The sequence below is a fragment of the Nomia melanderi genome, chromosome 1 (genome assembly GCF_051020985.1).
Source record: "Nomia melanderi isolate GNS246 chromosome 1, iyNomMela1, whole genome shotgun sequence".
Classification (NCBI taxonomy): Eukaryota; Metazoa; Arthropoda; class Insecta; order Hymenoptera; family Halictidae; genus Nomia; species Nomia melanderi.
This window is the reverse complement of record NC_134999.1, coordinates 28,314,340-28,331,628: the sequence shown is the minus strand read 5'-3', so window position 1 is coordinate 28,331,628 and position 17,289 is coordinate 28,314,340. Positions and strand designations below refer to the sequence as shown.

At 30.2% G+C, this 17,289-nt stretch overlaps 1 protein-coding gene across 2 annotated transcripts; it reads left to right on the top strand.

Annotated features, from left to right (window-relative positions):
- Window positions 1-2,039: 2,039 nt before the first annotated feature.
- On the top strand, window positions 2,040-16,078 carry LOC116428570 (putative methylmalonate-semialdehyde/malonate-semialdehyde dehydrogenase [acylating], mitochondrial). Of its 2 annotated transcripts, XM_031980358.2 has the most exons (8): window positions 2,047-2,236; window positions 7,304-7,376; window positions 9,513-9,712; window positions 10,203-10,281; window positions 11,261-11,628; window positions 13,692-14,120; window positions 15,029-15,307; window positions 15,719-16,078. In XM_031980358.2, exons 1-8 carry the CDS (start codon window positions 2,204-2,206, stop codon window positions 15,818-15,820), a joined length of 1,563 nt encoding a protein of 520 aa, XP_031836218.2. In that variant the 5' UTR covers window positions 2,047-2,203; the 3' UTR covers window positions 15,821-16,078. The 2 variants fall into 2 exon arrangements, with proteins under 2 accessions (XP_031836219.2, XP_031836218.2); XM_031980359.2 differs by lacking the exon at window positions 7,304-7,376 and having other exon boundaries at window positions 2,040-2,236.
- The last annotated feature ends 1,211 nt before the right edge of the window (window positions 16,079-17,289 follow it).

Sequence of the window (17,289 nt, the reverse complement as noted above, 5' to 3'; positions counted from 1 at the left end):
TTATAAAAATCCAATTTTATTCTCTCAGTATCTTATGTATTTAAATTACCCCAGAATACACGTACTAATTGTAATGAACAGCAACTTCGCGATTACATTCAAGAGAACAGATAAGTCTGATAAAGGAAACATTTATATGTCTCGGTTGTTAATTTTTAATTTTTGGTACGATTCCAACTATCATTTTCTAATACTACGATAACACGTATTTTTAATAAGAAAAGGAGTACACGTTTAATCTCCTTTATACCGTTTTACTTTTGTTGCCCCATGCATAATTGTATTGGTGTATCGGTAGACGGCTTTCGAAGACGATTAAAGGCTGCACGTATAAAACGGACGATGCTTTAATGCTGTGCCAAGACATGTTGCTGAGATCTAACGATTATTTGCTAATTAACTTCCGTGTAATCTCCTGATTAATTATTATTCATGTCATTGCGTCGGCAATCAACACAAACATTCTTTTCTTTCTTATACTTTTCCCAAAATTGGTACCTTATGTCATTACAGCAAATTCACCACCCACAGAAAATGTAAAACTAAAATGAAATGCGAAACGTGAAAGATGCGAAATTATTTAAAAAGGAAAGATTATTTTAGAACGATATTATAAAACTAATAGAGTCAGGAGATATGTAAAATATTTTTGTAGAATTGGAATGTATCGGTATTATTAAATCTTCGACGAATAATAATTTCAACCTTTATTAATTATGAAACTTGGTCTCATACAGTTTGTCAGTGTTGTACATATAAATGAATGAATATTCACAATAGCTATTTTAAATGTTATTAAGCATTCATAAATGTATTTTCTGACACCAGAAGAATTCAATGAAAAAAAATGCGATTCTGCTACTGAAATGAGATTGAATGTTTAGAACGGGTCATAGGAAATGAAATATTACTGAATATTTTTCATATTTTCAATTTTATGAAAATTATACCATGTTTTTTATAAACCATATCAACTTCTTAATGAATAAGTGTTTTCAATATAAAATATGGAAACGTGTCATACTTATTCATTTGCAATTCGTTCATTGGAATTAAAAACGATTTTCTTAAATTAAAGAAGTCTTAAGAAGTTATAATTATGTACTAATTAATTGCATGAATGTTTTGGAAATGTCTCATACATTTTATAAACGATATATAACATTTTTAATATACGACTGCATACACCTTGAAGTTTTGATCTTTAATTCCTAAATTTGACCGAATATACAAGACAAACTAAGGTTTCAGTTGTTACACATACATGTGAAATAATGAACTATAATAGAATATTATTATGAAATTTTGTTATCTTACAAATGCAATTCTCTTCTATATTGTAAAGAAGTTTAACTAATTAAACAAGTTTTCTTTTGTAAAATGTAATACCTATCCGACAAATAAATATTTTACAACACTGATACATAAATTAATTTTTACAATATTTCTACATTTGACAATTGCATTCAATAGCTACATACTAAGCATGATATTCTCAAAACAATTATGTTCTTGTCTCTTTTGAATACCAATCTTCCAACGCTCAATTATTTTCGTACACTCGTCCATGCAAAACACATAACAGTTAGGGAAATGAAAAGAATTCTACAATATTGAAAAATTAAAAAATCTTAAAAAAATAATTTCAATAATTTCATAGTATATTTTTATCACGTGGCGACATCTTCCAAAATCAAAGCACACATCGTCGACCGCCCAACTGTTGGTATCACCCTTTCAATAATACCCACCTTATCGATACAATTGTCGGTTACGAAATTTGCAACGGTTAATTAAGGAACCACCTTCAAATCTGTTATCAATATTCAATAACAATCAAAATGTTTCTCTCCTATCTGATATTCAACACCAAGAAACCATATACAATTTCGTCGTCTCTCGCCAAAATAAAAATCAAACTCGTAATTTAAGATCAACGCTTATCAAATTCCCAGCGAAACAGTTCCTTGAATCGATAACAGAGCAAACATATTGTTCGGCCATTTTCGTGGATCCCTCGGACATCGTCGAGCCGAGAATTCTCTGGAGAACGATTCTGAAAACATCGGCGCTTCGGCACGTTGTAAACAGCTGTGATTATCCGCGTTGAAAGCATTGGCTGCCACGCTTGACTCTAGGCAAGGCCATTTTTTCAGTGAATCGACCAGTTCTACCACTGACAGCCACGAACGTGTTCTGAATCATGGCGCTCCTCGCGAAAATCGCCAAGTGTGAGGTACGTTACAGGCACACCATGAACATTTCCGTTCGGGCTTGATCGTTTTCTGCTTAGAATTCGCTAATAACCAACGCGTTGAATCTGTATTGGTTGCACGTTGAAAACTTTCGCTTCCGTGTGCGTGTGTACGCGTGCGAATGTAGGCTTTCCGATTGGTCGTGAAAAATCGATGCACGCCGCTGCTACAGATATCGTGCTCGTTTTGTTCCTCTTATCTGTGATCCGTGTCTTCAGATATGTACCGGTGATTCGCTGACTATACATATAATGTTAAGAATACATGGACAATCCGAGTTTATAGTATCAAATTGCCGTCGTTCAGTTCTATTATACGCTTTCGTGTCACGGATTAGTTTGAAATGTATGAATGCTGGATCAACGCTATTCGGGCCACCATTTTCTTTTTTTGAAGATCATCCCTTAATTCAAATTTTCGTGGATTGGTTCATAATTAAAATTGTAGGGAAAATTTATTCATTTCTTTACTTACACATGAATATTATTTGTTTAGGATACACTTTTTTTAATGGATCGTATGGTTTTATACCGATGAAATTTAATTAATATGTTCTTTGACTGGGGGTTGTTTTCGGCAATGACAATCTAATGAAAAGGTATATAATTGTAAAGTAATTAGCGAGATTGCTATTAATATGATATAAATAACGTATTTGTATAATAAATAATAACATAATTATTAATTTGTGTTAAGCTGCAGGCTTGAAATTAATTCATAAATGTATGAATTATTGAAAATTTTCAGTTTTTAAAACGTATATACTTCTGTTTATTACTGTGAACAATTATAAAAAATATTACAATAAACATCCAAATAATAAATAAAACGGACTTTCTATATTTAACCACATATTTTATATAGTATATTTTATATAGTTAATTATTTTTTATTTTTATTACTATTTGAAGTGAAATTATTATTATTGAGGTAACTTATAATTTTTTAAAGTTATTATAACATATTTTTAATAAACATGCAATAGAAAGTTCCTGCCTCCGACTCGAATGTATTGTGAAATATTTTATTGACTGTAACGTAGTTCCGTTACGCAACTTTTTTAGTGCAGATATTATTCGTTGAAGTACTATCACAGTGATTATTGCACAATCGACTGTGATAAATTAACTTGAATTCATTTTAACAGTTATTGAAATGTGTCTATAAATTTAAAAATATGAGCAACTTGTTGCACGTATCAATATTTGTTTAATATAGAATATATTGGTTAATCATCTAACTGACTTAACTGTTTAATTATTTTATTGAGTTTTAAAATATTATATTATTTATTTATTTTAAATAAAGGAAAATCTTTAAACAAAATAAATTTTACTTCTATTTCGTCACTATATTCTTCAACCTACTCCTACTGATGATTATATTAATTATTAGCAATTGATTAATGATAATAATGTCATCTTTAAAATAGAATATATTAGAATAAACAGTTGTAGTTTAATTACACCATTAACCAGTATGCAAATCCACATATATTTTGAGGTTTGAGAACCGCAATAGTTGTTTTACGTTGGCATAGCAACAGATAGTTCGAGAGTTCCTTGATCAAATCTAGATTTCTAAATTAAAAGTTGTTTCATGGCCATACCAGGAATAGTATCTAACTTTATTATTCAAAAGATACGAAGTCATCAAACACACCTTAACGTCAGCTAGAATGTCACAAAATTGGGAATCTATGATTACATTTGAAAAAACATCAACATCCCTCAAATAATCATTAAAACATCGTAAAAAGAAAATTTACAATTACAATTGCCTCTTTAGTTGGTACAATTTTACTTGAATGTATTATTCTGCCAATCACAAGTTTGAGATCGTTTATAATTTATTAGTGTTTAAAATTTAATAGTTACGATACATGACTTATATCTCCGTCTTTATCTTTCGTGAAATACGACAATGCTTGTGTTTGGTACTGACCTTCCTCAATTATATCGCTATTAGTGGATGGTCATAATTCATTGGATTTCCATAGTATATTATTCAATTCAAAAAAGTAATCAATAATTCAGTCTTTTTTCTTTTTAATTTTTGCTTCACATTTTTATTGACATTCAGTCCTATAAATATTTTAACTCTTGTTACCGAACAGACTGTATAGAGAGAAGATAGGTACAATAAGGGAGAGGCATTAGTAGGATTACGTAGAATGTTAATAAAATTAGTTTAATATTATCAAACGTATAAATTTGATCTAAAAACATTTCAACGATACACAATCTTAGATTATAGTAATTCAAAAGTAAATTAATATTTACTTGCGTAAACAAATCGATATTTTTCGTTTAAAAATATTTCAAATAACTTACTTAATCTAAGAACTGATTGATAAATTTAATCAAAGTCATAATAATTCTTTCATCATCTTATCGTTTATTTTTAAAACTATAATATCATACACATGTATTTTTAAACTACAATGCAACTGTATGTACTTATCTGCGAAACAATACTCATCGAGCCTAACCTTTGCTATTAAGTACAGAAAAATTCAGATTCGATTCATAATAATTTGCATCTGATTAATTAACGTTTAAATGAGCTTTTATATTCATTGAATTCTCTGTCACAGCATTTCTTTAATAGTGTGTTGACCAGAGAATTCCCCGGAAGCTTGAACAATAAACAATAGAACCTCGATTATTGGAACTTAATTGGTAAATAAGTATCTTCGAATAATAGAACTTTCGCGAAACATAACGATTCTTGCTATTCCAAATTTCATATAATAATATTTTAGAACACAAACATTGAAGCATCATATCAGATTTGAAAGGTCCAATATTTTTTAGGTACTAAATTACATAAATTTCTTAGTATAAGTAATTGTTTGAAAGTTGTCTTCGAAGAATTTGAGACGTAGAAGAAAGTAAATATTGCATAAACTACATACACGAATGGTATGAAGTATATTGTACTGATAACGAAATAATTCGCTAGGTAAGCAAGCTTGGATAACGGATATCGAGGTTTCAGTGTACTTTTCTATTTCAACTGCAAATTGCACAACGATAAGTGAGATTAAGGATAAAGTTTCCACCTCAATTTTTGAAAAATCAATATTATTCGTTACGCGTAGGTCAGAGTGGAACATTATATATATCACAATTTATCACTACCACCTTCACAAAAATTAGCTACTTTTAGATCAAAATATGCGAACAAACGTATATAAAACTTGTGTGCAATTGTTACGTGTAGTAATAAAATTATTAAATATTAAGTATAAAGTTTCATTTACTGTAGCTGTTAATTTCAAAGATGAAGAATCTGTTTCACGATGAAAATTTTGTGAAAATATGTAGTCCCTATAAAAATTGTAACTATAGATTCTTTCCGTTTCCTTCAGACATTTATTATAGTATTCTAAACTAGTCATTTTGACTGGTATGGTAGTTCTAGTGTTAAGGGAATATTCATTTTCGAAACGACCAATTTCATAGGTATACACTACTCGAATGAAAATGTTTGGAAAAGTATTTGTACATATGAACACGTAAATATTCATACCAGAATATTTATAGACAAACTTTTCAAGGAGATCCTAATAATTAACTGGTTAATTATAGAGCATAATAATAACAATGTTTGAACAAATAATGTTCAAGGGCATTCCTTTGTTACGTCTCTAGTTTTCTGACTTCAGTTGAAAACAGCAAAACAGTGTTTCGCTTCGATTCACGTGTAATGAAGAAAATAGATATTTGATTAAACTTAAAGCGTGATTCATTAATAAAAGCCTATTCCGTATTCCAAATCTCTAATTGTCAATGTTTAACACATTCACGTTGGGACATGTTTATATAAATTTAATCATAGACCACAATAACAATAATATTTACAAAAATAACGTTGAAGTGTATTCTTTTGTTACGTCTCTAGTTTCTTAACTTTAGTTGCTAATTACGGGTGAATGTAAATAAATAATTTGATAAATAATAAACTTATTAAAGTTGATTTATTTAAGTGTTATAAATTAACTGTCTACCACCGGTGGTACATGCCGGCGAGAATGAGTTAAATTCACGCAATACGTATGAACATACACGTTGTTTTCTACGGATACGCATCTTCGCTCCAATTGATTCTGAAATGAAGTTGACGGGAGCAGTAACACTCGCAAAGGGGAATGCCATTACCAATAATCGAGTAATAGAACTTGCATACTTTACGTAACACAATCCCCGAGCTGAATCGATTCGCCAATCAGAATATCGTGTCAAAGCGTCATTTACCATGCCCCCAACAAACAATTGCTTTGAATGGGTTATCCTTTATCCAACAAAAGTATCATTAATTGAAAACTCGGAGCATTCGAGTGAATATGTTACACTTTTAACTACACAACAATGCTCGAGTTTGTATGGGTTTAAAATATCCCTGCTGTATACAAGATAAATGGGAAAAAATGTTGTTCTATCGTATCTCCTATAGATGAACCAGTTTTAAATAGAACAAGTCCTACTTATTTATATGTGAAATGTAAAACGAAGATACTTAAAGTATTTTCGTACGATGCGTTGTATGTTCGAACTTTTATCTGATATTTATCGGAATTGCAATATCTTTGTACTTATACTTATTTTACAAGTTCGTGAATCGGATATTTTCATTTTACGTGTATTCAACGTGAAAAGTGATGATGCGTGGACGATGGGAATATTGGGAAACGTATTTGCAAGTTGAGAGAAGATGTCCTATATTAAAATTAGTTGATGGCATATTTAAGTATATACCAGTGCTTACACTTTTAAATCATATGTATTAGAGTTTTAAATAATTGTAATTGTAAATTGTACTTTAAATGGGTGACGTAGATTTAAATGTATTATAAAGTAAGGTGCAACTAAAAATATAAGCTCGTCTTAAATTGTTCATCATTGCTTCAATCATTGGCAGAATTTCATGATTGTGCGTAGGTATGAATATAGATAGAATATTTCTGTAGAATTAATGTAAGATTTATTCCATCGGCTTCAGTAACGCGATTCGGTGTATTTAATTTGGATTCGATGATATTTTAGGCGCGCATTGTCATAAGGAGTTACAGCTGTAGCGTACCATCGGTTAAGCTGTACATTAATGGCCAATTCGTAGGTAATTATATTATTTTATTAAAATTTTATTAATAACGTTGATTTCAGAATTTAGACCTGAGTTGTTTATAAATTCCTAGTTTATATGTGTATGTTGTTATTTAAATTTATATTTTAGCGGAGAAACTAGAAATACAATATAAAGATCAAATAATTAATAGCAAGAAGGAAGAAAATTAATCAATTTAAGTAAATCGAAAAATCAATCAATTTTCCTATAGTTAATTGTAATTGCGTTGCAATGTATTATTTGTGAAAAAGACAATTCCATATGATTGTATCTGTTACAATTAGAGTTAAAAATAATAAAGATCTTGTCAAACGATACTGTTCCATATTTGTACAATTTTTTATTGAAATAACAGTGATTTATTTAATAAATAGTAATATATTATTCTGTATATAAACAAGTAATATTTAAATGAAATTAAGGTATTTATAGCTCGTATTGTAGATGTTTTAACAGATTTTTTAAAAATGATATAAAGTATAAATATTACTATGATAAACGCATGCAATTTCTGTGAAATAAATATTCATTTTGCAAAGTGGTGTACAGACTATTTTTCACATGACGCATTCCATTATCAGTATTGAAAGACTACTTCTGAAGGTGTTTTAATCCAAGCCAGTGCGGCACAAGTACCGTTAAAGAGTACCTATTGAAATTGAATTGAAAAGGAGCCATATTTCCAAGTGAATTTAATGCCAAGAATCAATTTAATGAGAAACATTTACGAGCGAAGTGAATTAAGCTAATTGTATACGAAGCAATTGATATTTTCTAAATTGTTTTATAAAAATGTTCACGAAGTTTATCTGTTCAATTAACTTCAAGAATACAATTTCGAGTATTGCCTATAATTGATTTTATGAATATATTAATTGGAATTTCGTCAAAATCTTTAATTTCCCCATTTTTAGTCATAATGAACTGTTTTTAGTAAATTAAAACTTTTTGACTAATTTTCAACGATTTTATATCATTGATGTAATGGTCTTATGATTTTTTACCAACATTGGCTTAATAAAAAGGTATTAATATATTAATGTGAACATAAGTTAAAATAATAAGAATATAAAAAAATTTTAATTGAATTAAATTTACAGAAGATGTATTAATAACAGTGAGAACAAAGATACGATAAAACTGTATCAACTATGCAAGTATTAAATTGGAAATGAAACAAGCAAGGAAAATGTTATTTATAAGTTGTAAATTAAAACAATATTAACAAATTTGTAGCACTATAATTCTAATAACAACTGAAATGAAATGGATTTATTCAATTAATAAATGTATATACACCGCAATGCAGTTTTTCATATAATCTTTATAGATGTTTTATCGGACAAATAAAAATTCCATGATTTGTTAAATGGATACTATCTGCAAAGCATATTTTTATACTCTGTGCGGAATCAGTACCACTTTTTTGTGCAAAATATCGGTAAATATATATGAACAAGTATCGACTACAATGTATTGTAATTAAACGATATTAAATATGCAAACAAAAATTACTACTATCTTTAATGAATTCTTTAGTTTTATCTGGTATTATAGTGTTAAATAATTGTTTCTTAGAATAGGTGAAATGTTCTATTTAAATAGAAGTATAAGTAGTTTAACAGAAAAATTTTTCAAAAGGTTATCAAAGATAATTAATTAACGAGATGATGTACTTATAATATTTAAGTAATAAAATAGATTTTTAGAGTGCGTTATAATTCGAAAATTATTGTTATGTTATGTAACAACAGATTTATCTTACTATTTAACCCTTTAGTTCGCGGTGGCATCGTCTTGAAACTACATATTTTAATATTAGTAAAATGCAAATCAGTGGATTAGTCGCGAAGCTATCAGTATAAAATCGACGTAATAATCACCTTCGGATTATTATTATTATTAGTAGTATCATTACTAGAATTTTTATAAAAATATTTTACTAGGGAATGAAAGGGTTGAAAGAATATAAATCTTTTAGAGAAATAAGTATACGAACGAAATTGTCACTAATAATTTATGTGCAAACTATGCTTTCATTAACATCATTATAATTCTTTGAACAACTTCAAAATTTTATTTCGAAAAATACCGTGAAAACAAGTGAGCGATATTAATTTGTTTCAGATTCAAAAGCAACGGAATTTACCGATGTTCACGATCCAGCAACAAACGAACTGCTATGTCGCACTCCGAAAAGCACGAAAGAGGAAATGGAAATGGCTGTCCAAAGTGCAAAGAGTGCCTATGAAAAATGGAAAAACACCAGTGTGCTTACAAGACAAACTCTGATGCTGAAATATCAAGCACTTATTCGAGAACATTCGGTATGATCCTTAATAAAAGCAGTATATCTTATGCAAACATATTGCATCAAGTTCGATAAAAGTTGTACCGTATGATATATTTTTCAAATTAATTATTACAAATTTTAATGATGCTTGAAAACTATTTTGAGTAATCCAGGTTTGTTTATTTATATACACAATGTGATTTCTATCTTGTTTCCGCCAACAATTGGTCAAAAAGATAACTTTCCTTAACGAGTGTTATAATTTTGTGTAAACTAGTCAACTTAGTCTGATATTGTTTAATCTTTTAATTTTGATATGCAGCAGTGTGTTATATATTGATATCGATATAAGCAGATAAGTTTCGTGAAATTTGAATTATCTGAATTACGAATAAGTGAACATTTTAACTAAACTTACCAGTGCTAATGTGACAAAGTATAGTCGCTTTTCGATATTTATACTTTAATTGATTTAAAGTTTCAAATTGTTACATTCTCATGTGTCTAAAATATGTTTCTTCTAGAAAGAGATCGCAGAAAATCTAGTCAAGGAAAATGGAAAGACAATGGCCGATGCCGAAGGAGATGTTCTTCGAGGACTACGTAAGTAATTTTATAAAAACATTAAATTCGAACCTTGAAATGAGTTTCAAAAATTGGTTGGTGTTTGTAAAAGAAGATCCATGTTGTAAGATTGGTATAAGAAAGAAAAAGAAAAATTAAAAAACAAAATTAACCTAATAAAACTGGGAAATAGAATTTCATTTGTTTTCAATTTTAATTTGTCTGTCAAAGCTCTATTCAATTTTAATATATATCTATGAAAATATAAATTTACTTAAGTATTTGGGGTCTAGTAACTGCTATACTATAAACTAAGTATAGCACGTTACTGCTCACTCAAAAGGAAAAGTATTCTACTTAAAACATTTTTTAAACAACATATACTTCAAGACACAGTTTTATTTATAAATTAAAATGGCGTACCCTGCACTATTTAATATGAGTTGTTTGAATCATGAATAGGGGAATTCCAGGATAGTTTAATTATGTTGTATAAACAAGTGATGCAGTTGCATTTGAAGTTTTCCCTTTGTAATTTGAATCCTTACTGGTTATTCTCTGGAAAATTCATTTGCTCTGGGTTTGACAAGTACATTATCATTTAATTTTATTACGCGCACAATGAGAGACTTTTCCAACTAAATTCTACAGTTAACTGGTTAACACGTTAAACGCCATGGGGGTCACCGGTGACCCCCACCCAAATCGAATTACTATTCAGTCAATGAGACGACGATTATTTAAAAACATTTCTATATTATAAATAATGCTACCTAATGCGATAAGATTCAGCTAGATCAGCATGCAATAATAATGCAATTCAATTTAACGATTTAATATTATATTTTCTTCATTTTCTCTATTTTGCTCTATGTAATCGTGCGGCGTTCAACGTATTAAAAAAACTTCTTCTAATATAAAAGAAATATGAACGATTCTTGATATTCTTCAAATTTCATCGCATTCAAAGTTTCAAACTGTTCCATTCTGATGTATGCGTAAATGGTTTGCGTTGCAGAGGTGGTTGACGCTTGCACCGCGATTCCTACCCTTCAAATGGGCGAGAGTATGCCAAATATTGCCACAGATATGGACATAGTTTCCTACAGAGTTCCTCTCGGCATAACTGCTTCCATCTGTCCGTTTAATTTCCCTGCGATGATTCCCCTTTGGTCGTTTCCGGTCTCGGTCGCATGCGGAAACGCCACCATTTTGAAGCCGTCGGAGCGTGTGCCGGGCGCCTCGATGATTCTGGCCGATCTGTTCACCAAGGCTGGTGCCCCGCCAGGTCTGTTGAATGTTATACACGGCCAACACGCCGCTGTTGATTTTATCTGCGAGCATCCGGACATCAAGGCGGTTTCTTTCGTTGGTTCCGATCAAGCGGTACGTTGCGCCGATAAAAATTGATTCGTGCTCACAGCATCGGGGAACATGGTTTCAATGCGGAAACGGTACTTGGATCCGAACGATTGGATCTATTCTTATTCAATTTATTTACAGTGTGAACGGACGTCGCACAGTGATGTCTACTGACGAAAAACTAGCCACAATTCAATTTTCAAAGTATGCAGCTGATTTATTGCATACAATTCAGTGCATTTAATATCGCGTAAAATTGTTAAATATATTGACTGGTTACTGAGATATAGAAAGTTGACGAAGTTTGAAACCTCTTGGTGTTTCGAAAATTAGAACCCGTTTAATGTGCCAGGGAAAATTTCTGTTAACCCTTTGCCCTACGATTTATTTCTTCGTGATCGGTACAACTACTTTGTCATCAATTTGAAAACAGAGAAAAGTTCATACTTTAGTTCATATTCAAGTTTATACTTTACAGTATAATAATCGATGACAAGAATAATATTTAATTTGAATTTAGAAAAATTCAGCGATATTTATGCTTGTTGAATTCTGTTTAATATCTTCACCGCGAGATTGACACGATATTAGAGAACAGAATTTTTGAATTTTCACTTGTAATTCCTTTCTCAATGTACCATAAATCTAAGTCAAGTTTTAACAAACTGGAAGGAAAACAATAATGAGTGTCACCGAGTGTCATGCTGAGACAAATTTCCTCATATCAAGTAAGATGTCTAGTATGATATCTCGTTAACAAAATTTGCACAAATTTGCGTCATTTTGAGACATTTAAATTTAAAAATACTAATGAGAGGTGTATACAGTCTGTCCAATTAAATTATATTAACGATATCTCTGGCATTAGTAAGGTTAATGTATTTGAAAAAATTGAATATAAAATAAGGAAATTTATCTAGATCATTGATACAGTCTTACTGAACAGTATTTTTGTAATTGTAACTTGATAAAGCTTCAGTTTAGAGCGGTTAGTTCAATAATTTCTTTAAAAGTAAAAAATCATTTCAAAAACGTTTTCAAATTAACATCATCCTATTAAATTCGATGTTTTAATTGTATAAATTTTATCAAAGTTGAATAACAATCAATTTAAAAAAAAATTTACTTAAAAATTATGTTCATATCAGTCAAGTTAAATCCGCCATTTTAAATTTTGTATTTTTGATTACATATTCAGAGATAGCAACTCCAAAAATATAAGCATACTAATTTTTATGGAAATTTCATAAAATTATGAATTCAGGCCAGCTTTTTGTCAAAAGTTACCGCTGTGCGATATTTTTGTTTGAAATTGAACATTTTAAGGAAATAATTTAATCACTTGACACTAGATCTATCTAGCGTTTAATATGATTAATATGTAATCCTCCTTAAAAACTGCAGCAATGGATTATTTTCGATTTCTTCGTGTATTCTATTGTTAACCAATGAGTGATTGACGTATTAGTCTCATCTTTTTTGTCATTTGAAGATTCGATCAATACTTCAGCTTTCCATGAAAAAGGTTTTTGACAGTAGATCATTGTCCGAAAAGAATTAATTTTCGTAAATTACTGAACTTTTAATTAATCTTAGTAACGTGTTATGTAAAACACAGATATAACTTTAAATTACTACCTTATCAATGCGTTAATTAGTGATTTGTTCCTTCTATAAAATTTACAACTAATGCAAAATACATTGTCATCGTTACAACATTTTCAATTAGTTAAGCTGTGCATCTATTTTTCAATAACCTTTACCTTTTAACAATAACCTTTTCTAATTTCCTACTGATGAAAACAGAGCATTAATCTAATTCTAGACTACACCAATTATTACTTTTCTGGGGAAAATATATGTATATACAAACAGAGTTTTAGTTATATTTTGGATGATCTAAATATGAAATTCACTTATAGCTGTTTTCTATAACTTGAACAAAATTACTATACAAAATGCTGTCGAGTGATTTGTCGAAAAGGCACGAACTGAGTTCCTTTGAAAACAAAATAAGAGAAAAATATAGAATAAAGTATATTTATTTAACATTTAATTCTAAAACACGCCAATTATTACTTTTCCAGGGAAAATATATATACAAACAGAGCAGTGCTCACGGTAAACGCGTGCAGTGCAATATGGGAGCGAAGAACCATTGTGTCGTTCTGCCAGACGCGAACAAGAATAAAACGATTTCGCAAATTGTGGGAGCCGCATTCGGAGCAGCTGGCCAGAGATGCATGGCGCTCTCGGTTGCCATATTCGTCGGTAAATCGAAGGACTGGGTGCCAGATTTGGTAGAGGCCGCGAAAAGGTTGAAGGTTAACGCTGGACATGTACCTGGCACCGACCTTGGACCAGTTATATCGCCTCAGTCGAAGGAAAGAATACATCGTCTAGTCGAGTCGGGGGTGAAAGAACACGCAACATTGGCTCTCGATGGCAGAGGACTTGTCGTCAAGGGATTCGAAAAAGGAAATTTCGTTGGTCCTACCGTGCTGGCAGATGTGAAGGTTCATATCGTTTAACACTTAAATAAATATTTAACTTGTTAACTGTGGAATTTAATTTGAAAAATCTACTCGCCAAACGCAGGACGAATGCTCCTAGGGTATATTTTAACACTAAACGTACCAACACTTTATATATACCTATTTCTACCGGTAACTATTTAAATAACTGATTATAAAATAAAAGTAAATAAGTTTGCCGATAAATTTTTCTTATTGGAACCAGAAACAGGAGCAAAGACAAAAATTGAAAAACTGATCAATCGGACAATACAGAAATTTGTATGAAGTTAAATGAACGAGGAAACACGCAGAATTTTAAACCAAATTTTAAAACCGGTCGTTTGACCGGTCACGGACGTTTAGTGTTAATGAGAAATCAAACAAAACAGAGCAGATTTACATGTTTATCTGAAAAAATATAGAATTTATCGTTGAAAGAATTAGTACCATTTCAAGCTTCAAGATGACGTGCATATTGGTCGAACGTAGTTAACTGGTTAAATAAATATAGTATTTGAATTAATATAATATTTAAATGAATATTGTGTAAGTTTAACCCATTTGCATCTTCACCCTAAATGCGAAGCTTACTTTGTAAATCGGGAATGCACAACAGAAAGTCTTGCAAGCTTTTGATTGAAATTAATCTGCTCTGACCGATAGAGCCGAGTAACATATAGACAACTAGAAGTAATTGTGTGCGGATTATTCCGCTTAATGATACAAATGGGTTAATATAGGGATTTCCGATTAGGACGAAAGAACTTTGAATGAATAGACGTAGAATGAATCATGATTCAAATGACAGCTGATAGCACTTGGTAGAACGAGTACGATAAATATAATTTTTATTCACATTCCTCTTTTTAATATATAAGAATGGTAAAATATGAATTTTATCTTTTTAGCCAACGATGCAATGCTATACCGAGGAAATCTTTGGGCCAGTGCTTTTATGCATTTTCACCAATACTCTGGATGAAGCTATTGATATTATTAATAAAAACACCTATGGAAACGGGACTGCTGTTTTTACGACGAACGGTGCAACAGCGAGAACGTTTGTAAACAGGATTGAAGCTGGACAAGTTGGTATAAATGTTCCTATTCCAGTGCCATTGCCAATGTTTAGTTTCACCGGCAATAAAGGATCCTTCTTGGGTGATAATCATTTTTATGGAAAATATGTAAGTATATAGTTATGAATTTCATTTAATACTTACTGTACGAATGCTTTATGCTTATGTTTCTGTAAATGTATGTTAAAAGTAAGACTTATATGTTTACACTTATATGTTACACAGAGATTAAAAATATGGAGTAATATAGCGAGATTAATTCTTTTACGTATTTAATCTTTCAAAATAAATATTTCCAATGTTGTATAATCTAATATTATGCAATATATTTTATTCTACAAATTTTGTCCAGAAAATTAAATTTTATAATTAATTAACATACGTAGGTAATAAATAATTTGATTTTTGCATCGAATTTCTACTTTTACTTTTGAAACGAAATTTCTTATTGTATGTATCTTCGAAATATGTCTAAATGAATATTAAATTATATATTTTTAATTTTTAACGTATTTCTAGGGTATAAACTTCCATACACAAACGAAAACGATAACGCAATTGTGGCGATCTGGAGATGCCACTGATATTGCATCCTCAACAGCCATGCCAACAATGCAATAAAGACTGTGCTCATTGTTTAATTCAGAAACTGCTCTTGTTGAATTTATAAAGATTATCAACATTGTCAAGTAGGGAAGTTATCATGACTTTCCTGTAAAGAAGAAGCTTTATTATTTTCTAATAATATGTAAATAATGTCTTCCATTTCATCGATATATTTAAATGTTACTTCTTCTAATTCGATATATTTTTGTTGTTGCATTTAATATGAATATATTTTGTAATAAAATAATAAAGTAATGTTCTCGTAATCTTGTACTTCGTGTTTGTTAACTATTACTTTTTAATGTGATGTAGTTGTTACATTTGAAAATTCTTAAATAATTTGCACTAATTAATCTTATAGAATAAATCATTTTTTTCAATTTCGATATATGAACACAATTAAAGAGACATTGTAAGTTGTTATCAGTTGTGTTCATATGAATATTTTAATTTAATAAAATTTAAAAATCCTTAAACAAAGAAATTGATAGAAATATTACAAATGATTAAGACACAACCAGGAGTATATACATGTGACTAATTAACTCATGTTCTACAATTAATCGATTAAATGTTTTGTTTAAAACAAAAGTAATTATACTAAATGTCGTATTAATTTTTAATTTCTATCGTCATTTTAATAAATTTAAATAATAACTATTATATATTGCCTCATAAAAATGATGAAAATTATCCTTTAAATGAGAATTTGATTTTTATACCGTTTTTGCATCTAAATATCATTAATATTATTAAACAGCTTCTCGTGTAGTTTTTACAAAATCCACGCCACATAACAGATAAACTACCTATTTATCCAACAATTTCATGAAATCTTCAATTCTTAATCTTTGATTCCTTGTCCTTTTGTTCCTAATTACACTTTCCTTCAGAGCAACAAAAACGCTTTATCTTATCAATAATAGATATCTTCACTGAAAAAAATTGTTTAATAACATACAATTATAATATGTAACAAGAACATCCACCCTTTCAATCGTGTAGTTTTCCAATCCCTGAATTTCTTTAAAAAAAGTATTTCAATATTCCAAACCAAAGAAAACCAAAGCATCTTATATTCGACAATAAACATTCAGTAAACTGGAATATTAACAACAAGTTTACAAGAATTTCGAAATATTTCTTTCACGAATAAGAAGCAAAAACTGCGAAACATAATTTTTGATATAACAAACATAGACTGTTTTTGATCCAATTTACCCTATGATTGGGTTTCCCTCGGTGCACCTCTAACTCTTATTTCCGGTTCCTGTCGTAAACAAAAAGATCCAAGACGAGGCATGGACTACGCGTAACAGGAACGTCGCAAGAGAAGTTCAAGGTCGACGAATTCTCAAATGTCCTTGAACCCACGTCGGTCCCACGCATCTCTCTCGGCGGCATTCAAATAGTGACGGATTTCCGGAAGCTGGCCGCTACGCGTGCGCAACCCCCGCCGAGGCGCATCTGCGCATTTTCCACGA